General features: G+C 38.2%; 2 protein-coding genes across 5 annotated transcripts in view; both read left to right on the top strand.

Annotated features, from left to right (window-relative positions):
• col12a1b (collagen, type XII, alpha 1b) overlaps window positions 1-8,049 on the top strand; it is a 158,383-nt gene extending 150,334 nt beyond the window's left edge. For 3 of the 4 annotated variants that reach the window (XM_031293032.2, XM_035995045.1, XM_035995044.1), the window contains 2 exons: window positions 3,556-3,726; window positions 7,110-8,049. In XM_031293032.2, the coding sequence (XP_031148892.1) occupies window positions 3,556-3,726; window positions 7,110-7,231 (293 nt within the window). In that variant the 3' untranslated portion in view covers window positions 7,232-8,049. Of the gene's footprint in view, window positions 1-3,555; window positions 3,727-5,822 lie in introns of all 4 variants that reach the window. The other variant, XM_035995046.1, reaches the window with a different exon arrangement.
• LOC116045413 overlaps window positions 1-22,627 on the top strand; it is a 977,204-nt gene that overhangs the window by 675,325 nt on the left and 279,252 nt on the right. The window lies entirely within an intron of this gene.

Genomic DNA, 22,627 nt, shown 5'->3' on the forward strand with positions numbered 1-22,627 from the left:
GTGCTCCTAAATCTAGGGCTGTGCTCGATTGAAGAAATTCTTAGTCGACTAACACTCATTCAATTGTATCGACAGATCTGTAAATCTGAGTTTCTCCGCAAAGAGTCATGCAAAAGCACCACTTTAATTCTTGTGTTTACCAGAGATGTGCTCGTACATTTCTTAGAAATAAGTCATTAAGCATGAAAAAAGCATAAAACATGACTAATCGACTAAAGAAATCTTAGTTGACTAAGACCAAAACGACCGATTAGTCGACTAATCGACTAAGAGGGAGCAGCCCTACCTAAATCAATACTTTTTTAAAAGTTATGTTTCTAGTGGTGCAACCACAGAATCTGATTAACCAACAAGTAAAAACCCAGACAGTCAGTCTAAGGCTACGTTCAGACTGCAGGCAAAAGTGGCCCAAATCAGATTTTTTTGGGGTCCAGTGACCAGATCAGTCTTCTTCTGAAGTAGTGTGAACACTCAAATCTTGCCCAGATCAGATTTTTTTCAAATCAGATTTAGACCACTTCCATATGTGGTCCTGAATCAGACCCAGGTCTGATATTTTTCAACGCGGCCTCAGTGTGAACAACCAAGGAGGATTTGATGCGACTTTTACGTCAATCTACATCGACATTTGTCACAATTATGGTCCGGCAGGAGTTACAGCCCTAGACACAGACAGTAACATTAACAACTAGACTAGGCCTACAACATGTTTACACTAGTACATTAGATTAGAGAAGAACTTACTCAGCAGCAAACATTTTATTTTTATTCCTATTCTCCTCCTCAGCACCTGCTCATGTTACGGCTGCCATTACACAAACATTTTGAAATAAAAGCCAAAATGCTTCCTTCCTCCATAACCTCCCTAACTTTAGTGTGACAGCGTGCTGCGTCTGATGTCATTGGTATTGGTCTTTTGATCATGTGGGTCAGTTCGAAACCGCAAACAGTTCACACTGGAATCTGATATAGGCCACATTTTAAAAGGTCACGTGAACAGCCAAACAAAAAATCAGATCTGAGCAAAAAATCAGAATTAAGCATTAAGACTAGTGGTGTGAACGTAGCCTAAAAGCATAAATAACATCTTCACATTTGAGAAGCTTGAATCGGGACAATTTGGAGATTTTTGAAAATGATTGAAACAATCACCACGACAATTGATAGATATTTTGTTGATTGACTACTTGTTTCAGATCATCTCATACCATAGAGTGGGTTGTAGGTTAAAAACAGAGGTGATTGTTACCAATATGATTAGGGCTGCAACTACTGATGAATGGATCAGTTGTTTGGTCTCTAAAATGTGGCTCAGTACTTTTTTTTTTAAAGATTATTTTTTGGGCATTTTTAGGCCTTTAATGACAGGACAGCTGAAGAAATGAAAGGGGGGAGAGAGAGGGAATGACATGCAGCAAAGGGCTGCAGGTCGAACCCGGGCCCGCTGCGTCGAGGAGTAAACCTCTATATATGGGCGCCCGCTCTACCAACTGAGCTATCCGGGCACCCGTGGCTCAGTATTTACTAAAAAGCCCAAGATGACGTCCTCAAATGTCTTGTTTTGTCCACAACTCAAAGATATTCAGTTTACTGTCACAGAGGAGAGAAGAAACTACAACATATTCACATTTAAGAGAGAGAAGTTTGACCTTTTTTTCCATTGAAAAATAAGTCAAACTAACCAATTATAATAGTTGGCGATTAATCGCTTTATCTTTGCAGCTCTAACTATGATTAAAGCTATAGTGCATAGTTTGTTGCCCCATGAGGAATTCTAAGGATACAAGCCTTCCGTCATCGCACAGCAGCACCCCTCACTGAAGCTGCAGCTTGTCCTGCTAAAATCAGCTCAAACAACGACCACAGAAATCATGATGTCATCGTGCCCAGAGGCTCAGCGCAGCTCCGCTAATCACACATCCATCCAGCAGCCCCACCACTCAGCCCACAATCCAGTCTGAAGCACACAAGGTCAAGTTGTGGAAACAGCGGGAGTGGAGAGGGAAAGGTCCCAGAGAAGGAGGAAGTGGACAGCAGTGACTCATTCATTCATTCACAACATATGCTGAGGAGGACCAACAGGGAATCTTTCCAAGCTGGCTTTGTCCGTGTCTAGACAACGCAGAGAGGGAAAAAGCATCAGCACATTCTTCCCCCCCTCCCCAATAGTCTATGTTCCAAATGTTATGCCCGAGACTGTCAGCAGCAGTTACAACAGCTTTTAGTTTGTTTTATTTCCAGCTGAAATGTGAGCACGATGACACAGAGCCGTTCATTATCTGGTTTGGTTTAGAGATCACCAAACACTCCCTGGGGTTTTTACTTTGGGCAGCTTTACAACAATATAACATAACCGTCATCTCTGAAATAACGAGCATTATAAACGCTTTTCTATTGTTCAAATGATCATAAAAACCGAAACACATCACTCAATGTTTCAGAGAATCATTTTTCAAAAGCAAACTTGCTCTAATAAAGCTTCTCAGACTTGATCAACAGGCTCTGCAGGCCAAGTTTGGATGATTTCATCTTTAAGTTATTTGACGGACGTAGGTGAACGTTCCAGTGTCTGGGCACCATCTCTTCTTCAGGTCTTCAACTAATTATTATTTTCATTAGTGCTTAATCATTTGGTCTATAAAATAATGAAAAATGGCCTAAAGCCAACGTAATGACATCAAATGTCTTTAATATCACATACGTGAAAGAAACGCAGTAAATCCTCCTGACTGAATGCTATGCTATGACAATTAATAAATTATCGTAGTTGCAGATACATTTTCTGTGGATCATTGTTGACTAATCGATGAATTAGTTTCAGCTCTAGTGAAATAAATAATGCTTTGAATCTCCTTTTTCATTCAGCTAAATGTGCTATCTTTCTGGCAAATGTTTCTTAAATAAGTTAGTTTCTTTTATTTAAAATTGTTGAAGGTTATATATATATATATATATATATATATATATATATATATATATATATATCTATATATATATATATATATCTATATATATATATATATCTATATATATCTATATATATATATCTATATATATCTATATATATATATCTATATATATATCTATATATATATATATATATATATATATATATCTATATATATATATATATATATATATATATATATATATATATATATATATATATATATATATATATATATCCCAACAAAAACTAAATGTAAAAGCAATCAGTAACATAATTAGGGCAATCTTTCACCTTGTGTTCGTCCTACAGAATACAACGTTCTTGTTGCTGATCTTTCTCTGAGTCAGTCCTTTCACTTTAATTTGTAAAGCCAATAATAAACCACACAGAAAACCACAGTCGTGTGCAGCTGCAGTAGCGTCATACAACAACTAGCCAATACTGGCCACACAAGTGGTAAACATCGGCCACCGCCATCTGGGAATTTGCAGAAAGTTCAGTGGCGGTCAACAAGGCGAATATCAGCTGGTGATTGGGTGACTCCTGCCTTATTTCCTCCAGTACGTAATGTGTTACTGTCTGTCTGTCGTCCCCCCCCTCCCCAGGTCCACCAGGAGAAAGCAGGACAGGACCCACCGGCCCTTCAGGCTCTGCCGGACCTCGTGGTCCCCCTGGACGTCCAGGCTACGCCGGAGTCCGTGGGCCTCCTGGACCTCCTGGATACTGTGACTCTTCTCAGTGTGTCGGCATTCCTTACAACGGCCAGGGATACGGAGGTATGTAACTACAGCTGCACAGGACGCATTAGCCTGCTTTTATTCAATAACATCTTGCTAATTATTCCAATCAGCTGGCGTTGGGTTTTTCAATTTTTGGGACGAAACCGTAAAGGAACACTCCAACATTTTTGTCTCCGCTCTAAATCAAATGAGAACATGAGTCCAGTACAGAGACAGCAGCATGTGTTTAGCCTAGCTTAGCACAAAGACTGGAAGCAGGGGGGGGGGGGGGAACTGCTAGCCTAGCCTAGCCCCATCAAAAGAGAAAAAGTACACCTTCCAACAACTTTAAAGCCGTCTGATAGCTTTGGTATCAGATAAAATGGGGCCGTGGAGTCTTGATAAAATTGTCCTTGATTTAAATGAATAACTTACATAGTTAGTTATTGAACAGCTGCTTGTGTTGAGACTATTGATATTTGAATGTCATGTAGGTATTGAGAATATCAACAAAGAAAACCTGTTTACTCTAGTTCTTCACCCATTTACTGTAATGAAGAAGATAGGACATGTAAATCTTCCTTTGGGTGGAGCTAGTCTAGCCCTTTCCATCTGCTCCCAGTCTTTGTGCTAAGCTAGGCTAATCATGGAATGAATCCATCTCAGCACCGGACACACAACGATGAGAATGATACAGTTGTGCTCCTAAGTTTATGAACCCATGCTAAAGTTGACTATAAAGAGGAATAAAAATCATCTTTTGGAAACTGATCTTAATGCCTTAATTACAAAAATGAGGAAAAATCCACCCTTTAAGGACACCAATTTTCTTTGTGAATGAATAATGTATCGTAAATAAATAAATACAGGGGGCATAAGTACAGTAAGTACACCCCTATGTTAAATTGGCATGGTTGTATTTCAGTTAGCCTAATAGCTGGTTTGATTTGCATTGAGAGATGATTTTATAGAAAGTACCCCATGCCAATCTCTAGGTATGGTGAAGGCTATGTGGTGATGTGGGGGTATGGTGAAGGGTATGTGGTGATGTGGGGGTATGGTGAAGGGTATGTGATGATGTGGGGGTATGGTGAAGGGTATGTGATGATGTGGGGGTATGGTGAAGGGTTATTTTAATTCCAAAGGCCAAGGGAACTTTATCAGGATGCATAGTATCCTGGATCCATGAAATAACTGGCCTTTAAAAATAAAAATCTGCCTGCCTCTATGGGAATTTAACATAGGGGTGTACTGCTCACCGTCTACCAAGAGCCTGGATCTGTCCCAGGTTTCTTCCTAAAAGGGAGTTCTTCCTCGCCACTGTCGCACTAAATGCTTGCTCTTGTGGGAATTACGGGAATTGTTGGGTCTTTCTAAATTATAGAGTGTGGTCTAGACCTACTCTATCTGTAAAGTGTCTTGAGATAACTCTTGTTATGATTTGATACTATAAATAAAATTGAATTGAACTGACTTATGCCCCCTGTATTTTAAGGAAGAACATTTATTTATTTACGATACATTTTTCATTCACAAAGAAAATTGGTGTCCTTAAAGGTTGGATTTTTCCTATTTCTTTTAATTAAGGCTTTAAGATCAATTTCCAAAACATGATTTTTTTTATTCCTCTTTTTATTCAACTTTAGCATGGGTTCATAAACTTAGGAGCACCACTGTATCTGTCCTTTGATCTGACTCTGGTTAAAGGCCCTCATACGCTGTCTAATAAAATCTTGGGTTAACTTTTATATTTTAATGCCAAAACTTCTACTTGTTACAGTATTTCTACACTGTGATATTACTATGTTTACTGTGTAAAAAAACCCACCACTCAGCCAGTATACTCTGTCACATCATGTCTTTTTCAGGTTAGTTTGTAGGTCGTAGCAGCAGTGGCTTCACAGTGTATCAGGGATTTATGACAGCAAAAAAAAGGATCTCCCAAAATGTTGGAATGCTTCTGGAGGATTAACGCATGTGTGAAAAGTCACTAATCACTAGAGACACTCCGAAGTTGTTTATTCGCTGTCTTCTCTGCTTTGAGCTCACTGACACCTTCCATCTTTGGCCTGTTTCAGGTTCACCATAGTACACTTTCTATGCCGCCTGTGCTCTTCCTGCTCCTGTAACTGAAACACTCTTTTGTTTAAAAGGATAACCGCTGAAGGAAACCATTAACAAACTATGCTGACAAAAACAACACAACAACAAAGAGGGAAACTAACAACGACTCACAGCCAGTAGAACAAAGCAGCAGCAGCAGCAGCAGCAGCAGCAGCAGCGGTGATGGCACCGACCTGTTTAGTGGCCTGTTTGCATCTTGAAGCCAAAGACCAAAACAAAGAAAACGTTGTGTTCATTGGAGGAGCATGCACCCAACAACAACAACAACAAACAACCCAAACAAATACTAACAAAAGGTGGATTTGTAACAGAAACCTGTGCAGCAGCAGCAGCAGCAGCAACTCTGTTAACAGCATTTCTCTCGAGGAGACGTGTAAATAAACTAATTTGTGCCTTGTAAATGATGTTTAAATCAAGCCCACTACATTTAGCTTTTAACATCTGTAGTTTTAAAGCTTGTGCCTTGCAAAAATCAACAACCTGCTGCTTGCTGAATGCTAAACAAAAACGCCTCTTTTTTTTTTGGTGTGATTTTTGTTTTGTTTTACTGCCCACGTGTTTGTAGCCGTTTTAAACTGCTCAGGGCCACACTCAATCACTTCTGCACCTGTGAGCCTGGATGTTTAGATTTGCCACTTCTCATTTTTAGTTTTATTTTATATTTTTCACCCAAACCAGCTATACTGTATCTGTATGTTATATAAACATACTAACAATGCAATCCCAAATGTTTCTCCAGGCTGGTGGTAGAAGAACTTGACTTTTATGTAGAAAATGTTTTGTTTTATTTTGTAAATGATTGAGTTGTGGGGGAATGACAGCGGTGATAATGGTTGAGTGACTAACGCCTTCTAACGTAAGGGAAAACATAACCGCACTGAGAGGCTTAGCAGGGGCGTGTTCAACCTGATCCCACACCCGCTAAAATCTGACAGTTGATTGGTTAATTAGCTCTTGTGAATTTGGCCAATCATCAACGTTTAAATGCACTCCTGATTTAGCTTACTAGCTTTCTTTTAGCATCAAGAATTCAAAAGAAACAGTGTGATTTGAACTGGATAACTTATAATAACCTGCAGCCTGTTGCACTAAGAACTGCTGCAATGTATTAGTAAGTTTCACACAAAATCTAAATCTTTAAATAGAGAGCGACATGTGATCCGAAGAAAGACTAACTAGTGTACAGTGGACACGCCCCTGCTCTTTACAAACCATCAGTGCTTTAGCCAGCAGTCACACAGACAAAACATTTTTGTGCATGTTGAGACAAACTGAGAAACGTATGCTCAATTGGCCCAAACGCTATCTCCGAGCAGGCCAATATCCACGTGAACCCGACACCCCAGTAGTCCCAGACCCCGAGGAGGAAGAGCTGTCCAATAACCAGCGTCGAAAGAGATCACTATCAAGAAAGGCATCCAGCAGGCTAACATCATAAGACAAGCCATGTTCTCTTTTTCTTTATTTTTTTTTTGTCTTGTTCAACCGGTTTGTTGTTTGGATTTATGCACATTATACACACACAAAAAAAAAACGGGGTTTGACACCTCGACTATTGGAAAAAATACCTTTAAATGCCTTAAAACGTATGTGAATATTCATTTTTGTGGCAGGTGAAGGGTGTGGACGGAAGGGAGGGAGTTTGGGCACGAGTGTTTAAAAAAGATGGAAGAAAAAAAATGTTAAGAATCCATGAAAAGAAAACAACCTGTGAGCTTTCTTTTTCCACTTTTGTCTTTTGCTTGTAACATATTTGCATCCAGTTTGTTTTAACTAGCAGTGTTGAACAGTGCACTCATTGTAACAAAGCTAAAGAAAAAAAAAAAGACAGAAACTGTTTGTTCACAGATCATCCAGTACGTTAAATATAATCCTTCTCATTAAGTGTTGTCTTCTAACGGAGGTTCAGTTTCATTATGGCAGTTAAACACAGCTTTCATTTTGTATCTCTAGACTTAATATTTATCAGTTTTCTTTATTCAGTCACAGCTCATTTTAACAAAAGGTGGAAATGCATGTCTGTGGTGTATATTTAGTACATGTTTTTTGTTACATTTCATTTTGTTTTAATCAGAATACAGTTGTAATTCTTGTCATTTTCTCAGTATCGAATGCAGTCGAAACCTGCGTGCAACACTATGGAAGTGGTATTGCTGCTTCATGTTAAAACTGCAGATTGTGAATTCCACAGCCTTATTTTCTTATTTATTTCTGAAAACAGAAGAGGCATTTTTCAATAAAACTACTGAAAATTTACATTTGTGTGCTTTTTGTAAGTTTTCCTCAGAAGTCTGCACAGACTCTGTAAGGGACAGGGGGAAGAAAAAAAAAAAATATATATATATATACACACACACACACACTAGTACAGGCAGTGCAAGGATTACTCAGTCATAGTACAGTATGTTGAATAAATATCACGAGAAAAAGTCATAGTTTAGTGTGTCATAAAAATATGAAAAAAGTCATAGTATGTCATGAAAATAATCACAAAAAAATCATAGTATAGTATGTCGAAAAAAATATCACAAAAAAGAATCATAGTATAGAATGCCGGAAATATATTATAAAAAGTCATAGTATAGTATGTCGATAAAATATTATAAAAAGTCATCACATAGTATGTCGAAAGAATATCACAAAAAAAAAAAAAACATAGTATAGTGTCAAAAAAATATTAAAAAAAATCATAGTATAGTAAAGTCATAGTATATTATAAAAAGTCATAGTATAGTATTTGACAAAATATCACAAAAAGTCAGTATAGTATGTTGAAAAAAATATCACAAAAAAAATCTTAATGTAGCATGTCGAAAGAATATCACGACAAAAAAAATCATAGTATAGTATGTCGAAAACATATAAAAAAAGTCATAGTATGTCGAAAAAATATAAAAAGTCATAGTATAGTATGTCGAAAAAATATCACAAAAATCATAGTATAGTATGTCAAAAAATTCTAAAAAAAATAGTATGTCGAAAGAATATCACAAAAAAGTCATAGTATATTATAAAAAGTCTCAGTATAGTATTCGACAAAATATCACAAAAAGAAAATCATAGTATAGTATGTCGAAAGAATATCACGAAAAAAGTCATAGTATAGTATGTCCTTCATTTTACAGTCCAATGGTGGCTAGAACGGCTCCGGGTCAAACGTCAATATGGAATAGATTAATCTGCGTTATTTTTTCTCAGATTAATTAATCGAAATTAACGCGTTATTTTGACAGCCCTAAAAAAAAGTTTTAGTATTGTATGACGTAAAAATATGAAGTATGTCGTAAAAACATGAAGTCATAGTTTAGTATGTCATAAAATATAAAAATTCATAGTATATAGAATGTCAAAAGAAATCCCGAAAAAAATCATAGCATGTCATAAAAATATAATAAAAAGTCATAGGATGTCAAAACTATAATAAAAAGTCACAGGATGTCAAAAAAAAAAAAAAAAAAAAAAAAAAATCACAAAAAAGTCATAGTATAGTAGGTCAAAAAAAGTCATAAAAATGTCATAGTATAGTATGTCGAAAGAATATTACAAAAAAAGTCAATGTATAGTATGTTGAAAAAATATCACAAAAAAGTCATAGTATGTCATGAAAATATCACAAAAACGTCATAGCATAGTATGTCGAAAAAATATCACCAAATAAATTCATAGTATGTCACACAAATATAAAAATCCATACTAAAGTATAGAGGCTTGCAAAAGTATTCATACCCCTTGAACTTTTCCACATTTTGTTACATTACAACCACAAATGTAAATGTATTTCATTGGGATTTTATGTGATAGACCAACACAAAGCAGCGCATGATTGTAAAATGGAAGGAAAATGATACATCGTTTTCAAATTTTTTTTACAAATAAAAAACTGAAAAGTGTGGGGTGCAAACGTATTCAGCCCCCTTTACTCTTTACCCTAGTAAATAGAGTCCACCTGTGTGTAATCTAATCTCGGTATAAATACAGCTGTTCTGTGAAGGCCTCAGAGGTTTGTTAGAGTGAACATTGGTGAACAAACAGCATCATGAAGCCCAAGGAACATACCAGACAGGTCAGGGATAAAGTTGTGGAGAAGGTTAAAGCAGGGTTAGGTTATAAAAAAATATCCCAAATTTGAACAGCTCACAGAGCACTGTTCAATCCATCATCCAGAAATGGAAAGAGTATGGCACAACTGCAAACCTACCAAGATATGGCCGTCCACCTAAACTGACAGGCCGGGCAAAGAGAGCATTGATCAGAGAAGCAGCCGAGAGGCCCATGGTAACTCTGGAGAAGCTGCAGAGATCCACAGCTCAGGTGGGAGAATCTGTCCACAGGACAACTATTAGTCGTGCACTCCACAAATTGGGCCTTTATGGAAGAGTGGCAAGAAGAAAGCCATTGTTGAAACAAAGCCATAAGAAGTCCCGTTTGCGGTTTGCCACAAGCCATCAAGCCATGTGGGGGAAGGTGCTCTGGTCAGATGAGACCAAAATTGAGGTTTTTGGCCTGAATGCAAAACGCTATGTGTGGCGGAAAACTAACACTGCACATCACCCTGAACACACCATCCCCACCGTGAAACATGGTGGTGGCAGCAGCATGCTGTGGGGATGCTTTTCTTCAGCAGGGACAGGGAAGCTGGTCAGAGTTGATGGGAAGATGGATGGAGCCAAATACAGGGCAATCTTAGAAGAAAAGAAGAAAACTTGTTAGAGTCTGCAAAAGACTTGAGACTGGGGCGGAGGTCCACCTTCCAGCAGGACAACGACCCTAAACATACAGCCAGAGAGCTACAATGGTCTGGTTTAGATCAAAGCATATTCATGTGTTAGAATGGCCCAGTCAAAGTCCAGACCTAAATCCAATTGAGAATCTCTGGCACGACTTGAAAATTACTGTTCACAAACGCTTTCAATCCAATCTGACTGAACTTGAGCTATTTTGCAAAGAAGAATGGGCAAAAATGTCAGTCTCTAGATGTGCAAAGCTGGTTGAGATATACCCGAAAAGACTTGCAGCTGTAATTGCAGCGAAAGGTGGTTCTACAAAGTATTGACTCAGGGGGGCTGAATACACCCCACACTTTTCAGTATTTTATTTGTAAAATAATTTGAAAACCATGTATCATTTTCCTTCCACTTCACAATAATGCGGCACTTTGTGTTGGTCTATCACATAAAATCCCAATGAAATACAGTGGCAAGAAAAAGTATGTGTATGTGTAGACTACTCTTTGCCTTAAAAGTAACCAGAAGATAATGTTACTCAGGAAATTTACCATGAAGATCAATTTTCTACAATGCTAGAATATGATGCATAAATATCTTTCTCTCTGTTTCTCCCTCTCTCTCATGGGCTAAAATATAAATTCAAAAGTCATATTAACTTTCACTGCTCGCTTTTAATGCAAAGTGTACAACTGTTGGTTTTTGCAGATGACAGTGACTCATTGAATGGTTTCAGTTAAGAGCAGTAGTTCATAAATGTATATTTTTAGACTATCATTCAGTCTGTCCACTATTATCTGCCACGCTTTTTCTCACGTTTTTTTATTTTTTATAGAGGACGAGTTTCCTTCTCTACATATTATACTACTATATACTTATCTTATATATCTTATAATACTTATCTACATATATAATATGCATTGCTCCCTTGTATATATGAACATAGAAAATAAAGACACTGAAGAAATGTGACTCTAAAATCTAAAAACTATAAAGATAATTAAGTGATAAATTCCATGCACACTGTAAACATGAATGGAACAGAGTATATTCATCAGTTATTTCCTCCCCAGCTAAATATAAGGTCAAAAACCATTCGGGTGTCCTCTCCCTGTTGTTACATGAATGTACAGTAGCCTACATCACTAGATAGTTACTGGTCCAGTCAACTAAGACTATAATTTGGGAGGATTGTACAATTAGGATATGTTCTTAAAAATTGTACAATCCTCTCAAATTATAGTCCCAGTTTACTGGACAACACAATTTGTGTGCTAAGAATGCCAAATACAATGCACATGGAAGAGGAACAAACATGTGTTGAAAAAATGAATCAACAAAAATAATTCGAGGTGCATTGGTCAACTATAGAAATGTACAGCATTGTATGTATTGCCCTTAGTAACAGTCTTCATTTAAAACACATTTGAAATTTTATCAGCCTTTTCTAATTATCTCAACAACTGTCATAATATATTCATCAAACTTCTAACAACGATATGAACAGCAGTCTGCATACAGCAATATAACAGTAACAATGACTGTCACATGAATAATTATAAAAAAAATAACTTTTAATAACTTTAAATAATAACAGTACTTAAATGAACAGCAATATGCACCAGTTGTATTTTAATCCAGACTGATAACAATAGGGTAAAACCACTGCTGGGTGATCGGAAAAGGCTCCAGGATTAAATAAATCCTGGCTGTTAGCCTGGTCGGGAGCAGGCTAGCTGTTAGCCTGGCTGTTAGCCTGGTCGGGAGCAGGCTAGCTGTTAGCCTGGTCGGGAGCAGGCTAGCTGTTAGCCTGGCTGTTAGCCTGGTCGGGAGCAGGCTAGCTGTTAGCCTGGCTGTTAGCCTGGTCGAGAGCAGGCTAGCTGCACAGAATAAATCTCCATGGTGATTTATGTGCCTCCACTTTCGTGAAACCGAGTCAAGGCTTAAATCATCCAGGATAACTGATAAATCCCGGCTTAATCCCTTATCTTGGTTTTGTGAAACAGGCCCCAGATGAGATTTTATGACAAATTTATTCAGAAAACAATGAAATTCCAAAAGGTTCACATACTTGCCACTGTACATTTACGTTTGTGGTTGTAACGTTGAAAAATTCAAGGGGTATGAATACTTTTGCAAGCCTCTGTAAGTCATAAAAAAGTCATAGTATAGTATGTCGTACAAATATGAAAAAAGTCACAGTATAGTATGTCGAAAAAATATCACAAAGAAGTCATAGTATAGTATGTCATAAAAATATAAAGTTATTGTATAGTATGTCGAAAAAATATCACAAAAAAAGTCATAGTATAGTATGTTGAAAAAATATCATATGATGCACCAGGGAAAAAAATATGTGAAAACCTACTTGGCAATAAACCTGTGTTGTCTTTTGAATATTAATAAAAAAACAACTAGCTTAGGGCACCTATTGGGGCAGACTACAGTGGTCTACAGTAGGGCTGCACAATATATCAGGGTTTTTTTATTGTCATCACGATTTCAACTGGCGCAAAAAACACATTGTCCAAAGGCGAAAGCCACTCTGATTTGAAAGAAAATATCAGTAGAAAATAGGTGTGAATCTTCACTGATCTCCCGATTCGATTACGATTATCATGTCAGCGATTCGATATCTCGATGCATCACGATGCGTCAAATACATGTTTCTATTAACGCTATATAGATCTTTAATTCATAGCTTTTCAAGCTTCAAAAACAACATTCTGCAGAGCTCTAATACTAAATAAATTGGATACATAAAACTACAGCACTGAGCACATGGCACTTCCTGAATGTGCAAAACATAACAGAATATGTAAACAGAAAGGTTGTCAGGCCTACATTAAATTGTAAACAGAAATAATCGATTATGGCCCGGCCGATTATCGATGCAGCATCGTCCACGAAATTTGATTAATTTCAACACCTCTAGTAGAAAACTGCACTTAGCAGTGCCTTTTATGTTCAATTTAATTTAATTTTGTTCAATAACAGAAAGTTGAAAAGAATTTCCTTTTGTTTGTTTTAAATTCAACAAGCAAATCAAATGATAAAAAAGTAAGCTTTAACAGACAAAGACCCCAGAGCAGAGCATGTCAGTGTGTTTTTCTCTGAGGGAAAGACCTCCATCCTGGAGTGGAAACATGGAAAGGCAGGCATAAATGGTGCAGTCAGGAAATTTTTTACGACCCTGAACTCGGGAGCTGCTGAGGATTGGCTAACTCCACTCGCCCCAACTCGCTCGCTGCTATTTTCTCTTCAGATACTTTCCCCCTGAATCACCGCCACAAACATAAAGTGGCTTAATAGCTGAGCACACGAGTGAGACGCACTAATCATCTATAAGCTGTAAACATCAGATCGCCAGCATGGAAACACCTCATCATCGACGTTCGGCTGCACAGATGAGTTCATCTCTTCTGGAGTGTGACTCATGTGTAGCTACCAGACACACGGCAACGGTCCCATGAAGACAGTTTAGATTATCAGAGAGGAGAAATTATATTTATGGCCTCAACATCACATCATGTGTTTATTGAACATGAATAGTGTTGATTTACTGCTGCTACACTTCAAAATAATCCTTTAACGGATTATCTCTTCACTTACTTTAGATTAACTGCTGAACGTATAAAAACATGGTGGAATTGTTGCCGAGTGACGCTTTATAAAATGCCAGAAAGAGGCTAAAAATGTTAATCAAATGTCTTGTTTTGTCCACAAATCAAAGCTAGTCAGTGCACAGTTTACTAGAAGTCATTTTTCAAGCAGAAATGCCAGAAATGTGCACATGTAAGCTTCTTGAATGAGGATTTGTATCATTTATGTAAGTAAATCAAGTATTTGTAGTTTTTTGGACTATTGGTCGTATAAAACAAGGAACTGAGAGACATGACTTTGGGAAGCTGTTGAGGCATCACTTTTTGATGTTTCATTAAATTGAGAAAATAATCTGCAGATTAAATTCTAGCCCTGCTGTAATAATGTGTAAAGGCCCGACTGTTTTCTGGAGGACAATCGACAAGGTGGTTTATTAATTCAAGACTTTACAAGAGCTTTTTGCTCACTTGTTGAGTTAAAACATAGAGCACACTGGTGAAGCATCAGGAGAAAAAAGGAAATGTAGTTTGTGGTGATTTTAATCAGAAACCTCCTGCGGTCTAATTGGAACGGGATGAGGACGGCGGAACAGCCTTGCCCCCCCCCCGCCCGGAGCCTCGAGTATATCAGCAGCTTTGAAGTTCCTCCCTCGGCCTTGCAAAAGAAAACAGACCGAGATACGATCTTTCATGGTGGCAAAATTCAAAACATATCTGAGCATGATGAAATGTTTTGGGACATTTTTTTTTCCCTCTAACTGCTGACGACTGAAGGTCATTAGGAATAAACTGTAAACTGCACGCACATTTCTTCCGACTCACCCTTCTGAGTGGAAATTTGATTAAAGCCACTACGAGGACAACTTTTCCGGACACTGAGGTCACTTACATTCACCACATGATCTTCATATACGATCAATAAAAGTCAAAAGGTTACTGTCATAATTCTACATAATCAACACCACATTTCCCCTTTTGTTGTTTCCGGTTCCAAATAGGATCTTTGCTTCTTTGCTTATAGGATTTCCTTTGCACATTACTAAAGAGGATAAACATTAGGGCTGCAACTAACGATTACTTTTATTATCAATTAATCTGTAGATTATTTTCTCGGTCAGTTGATGAGTTGTTTGGTCTACAAAATGTCAGAAAAATGGTGAAAAAAAAGGGGATCAGTGTTTCCCAAAAAGCCCAAGATGACATCCTCAAATGTCTTGTTTTGTTCCACAACTCAAAGACATTCAGTTTACTGTCCCAGAGGAGAGAAGAAACTAGAAGATATTCACATTTATCAAGCTGCAATCAGAAGTTTTTCATAAAAAATGAATAGTTGGCGATTTATTTAATAGTTGACAACTAATCGATTAATCTTTGTAGCTCTAATAAACATGTTAAAAAATGGTTTTTTTTTCTCCACATCTGCACAAACTCTGGAAGTTTCAGCAGGGGCTTCACAAACTTGTTTACAGTAATGTCTCTAAACTAAATGTCTTAATAATTTATTATTCGTCTCTAACAGAATATCTGTCGGGCCAGAGTCCAGCATCTCTCACAGTCACAGGGAAGAGGATCGTAAAAGTAATGTACAATTCAGTCTGATTTTCAGGCTAAGCCTCTCCTAATTAGTGAAAAAAAATGGAACCTATCAGAGCTTTGTGGGTGGCATTAAGAACATTTAGATCACCTCTCCTGAAAAACGGCCACAAGTGTGGACAAGTTTGATGCGGCTGTACAGATTATCATAAGTAGATTTGAGCTCTAACTAATGAGAACCAAACAATATTACTAATACACTGAGAGCATACTATCACAAAAGACAAAGAAAAGCTAAAAAAAAAAATCGTCACATTTGAGAAGCTTTAAGTTAGCTGTGTCTGTCTGCTGCTCCAGTGGGTTTATCAGAGCTTGTTTCAGCTGTGAAAACAGCTGCCTGCTGCTGCTGGAACAACACATTCTCATGAACGGGTTCGGATGATTTCGTACGAAAACGTATGCACAACAGTTTGTATGATATCCTATGAAATGACGTGACAGTTAACTGTGTTTTTACAGTTAAATTTAGCGCAGTTTCAGTGGCCGTTTCAGCGGCCACTGCAGTTGAGTTTAGCCAACAAAGGATAAGCGCCATGCAGCGACGACAATTAAGTTTAGACACCAAAACGACTAGTTCAGATTAGAAAAAAAGATTGTGGTTTGGGTTAACACACCGGCCCCCTTAAGTAGTACTGCCGGGACACGAACACTCGTTTCCTGGGTGAAAGTCTTGTTTTTTCTCCTTAACTTCTTCCAGGACATAAACTCCGCTCCCCAGCTTGAAAGCCCTGTGTTTTATGTCCCAACCATCCATCCCGACCTCCTCCCTACATGGATCTTCTTGCTCTAATACAGCGGCAGTCAATGTGGTGCATACAGTAATAAATATGTGAAATACATATGAATTACAGTGCATTACTTTTGTAGCTATATGTACGAACGGTTTATGAAAACAGCCTGGCTGGAAACACTGAGTTAATGAGAATTTTGTTTTGCGTCTGCTGCTCAGCATCTGCAGGACAGAAGTGTTAGGGAGCTGCAGGTTGCCGCTTGCGTGCCTCCTTCACACATTTGGAGAAAATAATTAAATTCTTTGGAGTGACGCCGCCTCATTTGTCAGCGAGGCACTCTGTGATCGATGGGGCACAAACACTGCGTTTATTAGTGTTCAGCTGCACAGAAGGAGCCCAAATTATCTGGAACACATGAAGTAACATTTTTATACAATCCAGATTCGTTTAATGACACCTTACTGCGATCAGGGGGGAGTCACCGTTGAGAGCAGGCCAGTGTTTATATGTCGCTGTTAAGTGCAGTAAAAACTCATCCTCCAGTTCAGCTTTGAGGCTCTTAGCAGAACTATAAACTCGTTCACTGGCCAGAGATGACCTCATGGAAAGTCTGGCAACAGCGTGGGTTTGCTCAGTGCGAGGTGTCCCACTAGCCGCCACTGTTCAGACTAGGGATGCACGATGAGGAAAATATGCGATACGCGATAACGTTGTTGAATATCGCGATAACGATATTATTTGCGATAAAAATAAAGTCCTACATTTCTGCTGCTTTCAGTATTCTGCCTGAATTTTAAAACACATGAAAGAAAATCATTTCCAACATTCTTTTATTGAATAAAGTGAACATTGATTAGAATATAAAAGGCAGCACTTAAAAAGAATGACAGTTACATTTTAAAATGCAGTTTTCTACAGATTTTTTCTTTCATCTAACACAAAAAAATCTCAGAGTGTCTTTCGCGATACGTCGCAGCCTTTCGCGATGTGTTGCGCCAGTTGTTATTGCGATGACGATAAAAAAACGATATATTGTGCAGCCCAAATTCAGAAACAAAACCAGTATCACTCCAGTCCATAACTACAATATTTATGGAAGGAGTTTGTCCCGGGGGGAATAATGCGGTCAGACATTCAGTGCTGACGATACAGGTTCAAGACAACAGGACAGAACAGATTACAGATGTGAGAGTATTTCACAGATGAAAAATTATCTCTTTGAATAAACCAGTTTTCAAAAGTGCATCAATGAGTAAAGTAAGTCTACGGCTTAACCCACTGACGTACAAAATGAACTGCTGTAATTGACTAAATATCACATGTAATTGTTTATTATAAATATTCATCTATGGTTGGGCTGATTTACTGTACTATCTATCACTTTGATATTTCTGGTTGTATTAGACCATTGCAGGTAATATTGCAAATTCTTATTTTTATTTAACCTTTATTCATACAGGTAATCTCATTGAGACACAGGGTCTGATTCTCAAGAGAGACCTGTTAAGGACAATATACAACAATTACAGACAGATTACAATTGTATACACAATATGTACTATATACAATATTAAAATGAAAGTGCCAAGTAGACTTAAAACACTAAAGTACTAAAAACAAGAACAGAATTCCGAAGATGTTTTTTCCCCAGTACCCTTCATTTGAGTTTAAAATCCCCTAGTGGGATCAAGTTAGACAGTTTTAGATCCTGCTGCAGTGTATTCCAAGTGAGGGGGCAGAAAAAGAGAAGCATTTTGGGAAATCAATTACCTTGGTTCCACTTTACTTGAAGGTATCTGCATAAGAGTGACATGACACTGTCATGAACATGTCATAAACATTATAAGCAAGTCAAATGTTTGTGACATAACGCTTCTGTCATTAAGTGTCATTCGGTTTTTGTCATGACAAGTTAGGGTTAGAGTTAGAGTTAGGGTTCATGTGTCATGACACTGTCATGTCACTCTTATGTAGATACCTTCATGTGTTACCATTACCGTTACCATAACCATACAGATCTCTAGAAATCAGGCTGCTGGGTTATAACTCGACATTTCTCCGTCCTCGGGTCAAATTTGATGCAATTACAAAAAGTTTCTATATCGGAACATTTGGGTTTCTTTCAACCAAATTGTCAAAGAAAATAACATGAATGGTTCCGTACAAACGTTACTCTTCACAAGTAAAATAAATGATCAGTTCACTACTTTCATTGGGTTAGGGTGTTTAATTCAACATTATAGCATTTGAAGAAAAAAAAATGTAATAATAGAGTAAAAATAGAGGAACGTTAAAAAAAAAGTGACAAAAATGTCGGAAAAAGCTTCAAAAACGTGGAAAAAAAAAATTGGCAAGAAAAATCTAAAAGTTACTACAAAAGTGACGAAAAAAATCGGCAAAAACATCGGAAAAAAGTGACAAAACTTGGGGGGAAAGTGACAAAAAACTTGGAAACAAGTCGACAAAAACGTCGGGAAAAGTGACAAGTGGCAAAAAAGAACAAAATGTAAAAATAAAAAAGTTTTGATCTAAAATTGTGACCCAGAAAAACAAAACCTTGCATGGTCGACGGGAAGACAACACAAGGGTTAACATGCTAAATGTCAGCAGTTGTGTCTGCGCTTGTTTTACTGAGGCGACTCATGTCAGCATGTTATTGTTACGTTTCACTTACACATCATTACCTCGTGGCTTTCCTCTAACTGACCCCGTGTTTTACAGTAAGTCACAAATTAGTCACAAAGGTTTCTTCTTGGAAAAAGGACGCTTGTTGTGAGATGCAGGTCAGCCCGGAGTCATTATCTGAACAAGACTAAAAATACACATGATGTTCCTTACTCTTCAGAAAAATGGAGAGAAAACGCAGGTCTTTTTCATCCAAACACTGACAGACAAACACATGACTTCATACAGTGAGGAGATGCTTGGAGGAGTCTCTGGTGTTGCTGCAACCCACAGCTCTCAGACGTGCTGAAGCTGACTCTGCATTTATTGGGAGATGTCGTCAGTGTCACTGGAATATCATGAAAACACATCAAAAAGAAGAAAGAAACCGTTCCATAAACTGAACTAGCGCTGCCGTCACCGTTTCCCTGGAAATGTCACATTCCCACCACTCATCAAACACAACATTGGCTTCAAATTTAAAGATTTGCTACTTTTCCCGTTTATATGATTGTATCATAAAAACATCTGAGTTTTAGATCGTCAGACAGACAAAACAGGCAATTTAAAGACATCAAAGAAGTTTTAATGGCCATTTCCACAAGTAAGTAGAATTACTACTTGGCAAATCACATTAAATGTATTAATCTACTTTGAGTTAAAGGTGCTGTAGGTAGGATTGTGAAGATCCAGGACTTAGCCAAAAAATGTGAACATCGACAACTTCTCAGTCCCTCCCCCCTTTCTGCTAAAGCCCAAAACGCTCTCCTAAGCCCCTCCCCCCACAAGGGAGAGTGAATGCGTGTGCATGAGCAGTGATTGACACGCAGTTAGACACTCCCCCTGGCCCTGATTGGTGCACCTGAACAGCGGTGGATTTTTGCAAATCACACTACAGGCTGTAGGTGGTGTCAGAGGAGCCAGATTTTTTTATTTTTTATTACCTGCTTCGTGTAGTTCTACTGGAACATAGGGTCAGTTTCAGCAAATATGACAGAAAGATAGTTTTATAAGTCTTACCTACTGCACCTTTAATTGATGGATAATTAAAACTAGTGGTGGAAATCCCAGGGTACCTCGCGGCCGATACGTCACGATTTCACAATACAGCAATTCTGAAATAATCAATATATTGCTAGACAATCCTATAATGATACTTTACATCACGATATTGGTCTAAGTATGAATACAAAATGCCTGTGAACAGGTTAAGTGCAGGTTTTCTCTCTTTATTCACTGCAAGTCCAAACTGTTCAATCAATATTTGGTGCAGCGTATTGATTCTCGTATCGCATGAAGTAACAACATATACCAATATTTGTATTATTTGAGTACTGTGACAGTATAAAAAATGTGATGTCATCATTGTGCTTCATCATTTGGATTCTCTACACACACACACACACACACACACACACACACACACACAGTAATAAAGTGTGAACAGCAGGACGCAGCTGGAACAATCTGCTTCAGACTTTATGTCACCCATATATTAAAAATTAAAGCTTTCCTGTCCAAAAATGGAAATTAGTTTAAACTCAACAAGTTTAATGTTTGCTCAAAGTTGTTACTTCAATAAAATAAAGTTGCGTTAATGTCAAAAAAGTTGATCTAATGACCATTTCAGGGTGTATTCTTTCCAATAAATCCACATTATTTTTTCAACATTAAGATGAGTTGGAGCTCTGCAGGGAAGATGAAATAGTTTTCGCCACGTGCATGTATCCTGTGTTATTTATTTGGGAGTTGAGGCTGCTGAAAGCTAATTTATCAGTGTAATAAAACTGCCTCAAGGCCGATCCAAGGAAAATGTCTCCTGGCATTTCTGCACTTTAAAAGACTGATAATCGTTAATGAAGTTAACACTAAATGAGCCGAATCAGCAGCTGCGGCTAGTCCAAAGAAAATTCAGACGATCTCCAGAGGAAATTTGGAGGAGGAAATTCAGCTCAATACGGAGATTTATTTTCAAGCAAAACCATGATCTCCTCCAAATCTGATAACAAGGCATCATTTACTATCGCAACAGTCTGCTTCAAACACACTTCCTGTGTTCTCACTCTGGCCATCTGACACGATAAAGGATGACAAAGCAGAAACGGAGGTTATCATTTGGCTGATAAAATGCTGAGGTGATTAATTTGTGTGTGTTTGAAACAACAGTGACGGTTGTCATAGTGAACAAATCATATAAATAAATGTAAAGGCACTTTGCATAATTTCAGAGACCCAATAAAAATCTCCAACTCCACATTTCCCTTCTTCGGAATAGCAATGGTAGATTTGCAGATGAGGCAAACGCAGTCCGAACAGGACATTGTGGAAAAAAACGCCCCCCTCCCATTCCGTATGGAAGTGGTAGGTTTTTGGCTTCTTACTTGGTCCAGCTCCATTGTCCTTTGTGTTATGGGGACTTGGTTAGTTTATTTACATTTTGTATTAGCCTGTCCAAACACGTTCGATCGCAGCACGGGTCTCTGGGACCCCCCCGTGCCATTTCACGTGAAATGACATCACATGGTACGCGAGGGTCACTGGGGGACCCGAAGCTCAACGCCAGGCCAATGCAAAAACGTCAAATAAACTGAACGGGTCCCGGGGACCCGAAGGACAACACAAGGGTTACACCCTTTCTTAAGTTTAGTAGAAATAAGTTAGGCTAACTGGGCAACTTGCTAGCTTGCTGGAATTTTGCAGTAATTGCCACTGTTGTATGTACATGCGTGCTGACCCGTGTGTCAGAAAAGATCAGACGCTAGATTGGTTGTCCTGTATGTCAATCAAGTGACAAATGTCGTAATGAGAATGGATGATAGGCTGACGTCTATTTTTTTTTTAATGCCACGTGATCTATCCACACTACCTTTGCGATCGACCGTTAGATCACGATCGACGTAATGGGCGCCCCTCGGCTAGATGGTCAGGGTGACAAAGACGTTCACGTAATAAAGTAAACAAGCCAAGTTAGCCATCCGAGCTAATGCGTGCCAACTAACTACTGTATCCGAGAAACCAACAGTGTTTGATAAAAACTGCAGTGACCAGCTGTTATTTAGCTGTAATACTGAAACAGATCTGACAGAGATGCATGTTGGTAAATCTGGAACTCATGACCACAATATGAAGGACTCTTACCCAGATTTTCCACCAGGCACGTCTGTGTTGCATTCAGGCTGCGCCGCAGTTTTGTTCCGTCCTCCGTCATGCGCCATACCACACCGGGACCATCTCAGAAGCGGAGCTTCTTGCCTGCCCAATTGCCCTCAATTGTATTGTCTCTACAAGTACTTGAAAGAACAATTGCGTGTTTATTAGCTAGTATATACCTTCCACTTCAAGCACTCCTGCCATTAAACTCCATGCCTTCTCTTTTCTGGTGTTGTCCCTATAAAAAAAGATCTGTGGTCTTTTATGTTTTTCCACCTCCAAGAGGAATCTCTTGTTGTCTGTGGTGTGTAGAGGAGACATACATGATACGATATTGGGAGGTGTCTTTTGGTAAATTGACTGGATAATA

This window comes from Sander lucioperca, chromosome 19, assembly GCF_008315115.2.
Source record: "Sander lucioperca isolate FBNREF2018 chromosome 19, SLUC_FBN_1.2, whole genome shotgun sequence".
In the NCBI taxonomy this organism is placed as follows: Eukaryota; Metazoa; Chordata; class Actinopteri; order Perciformes; family Percidae; genus Sander; species Sander lucioperca.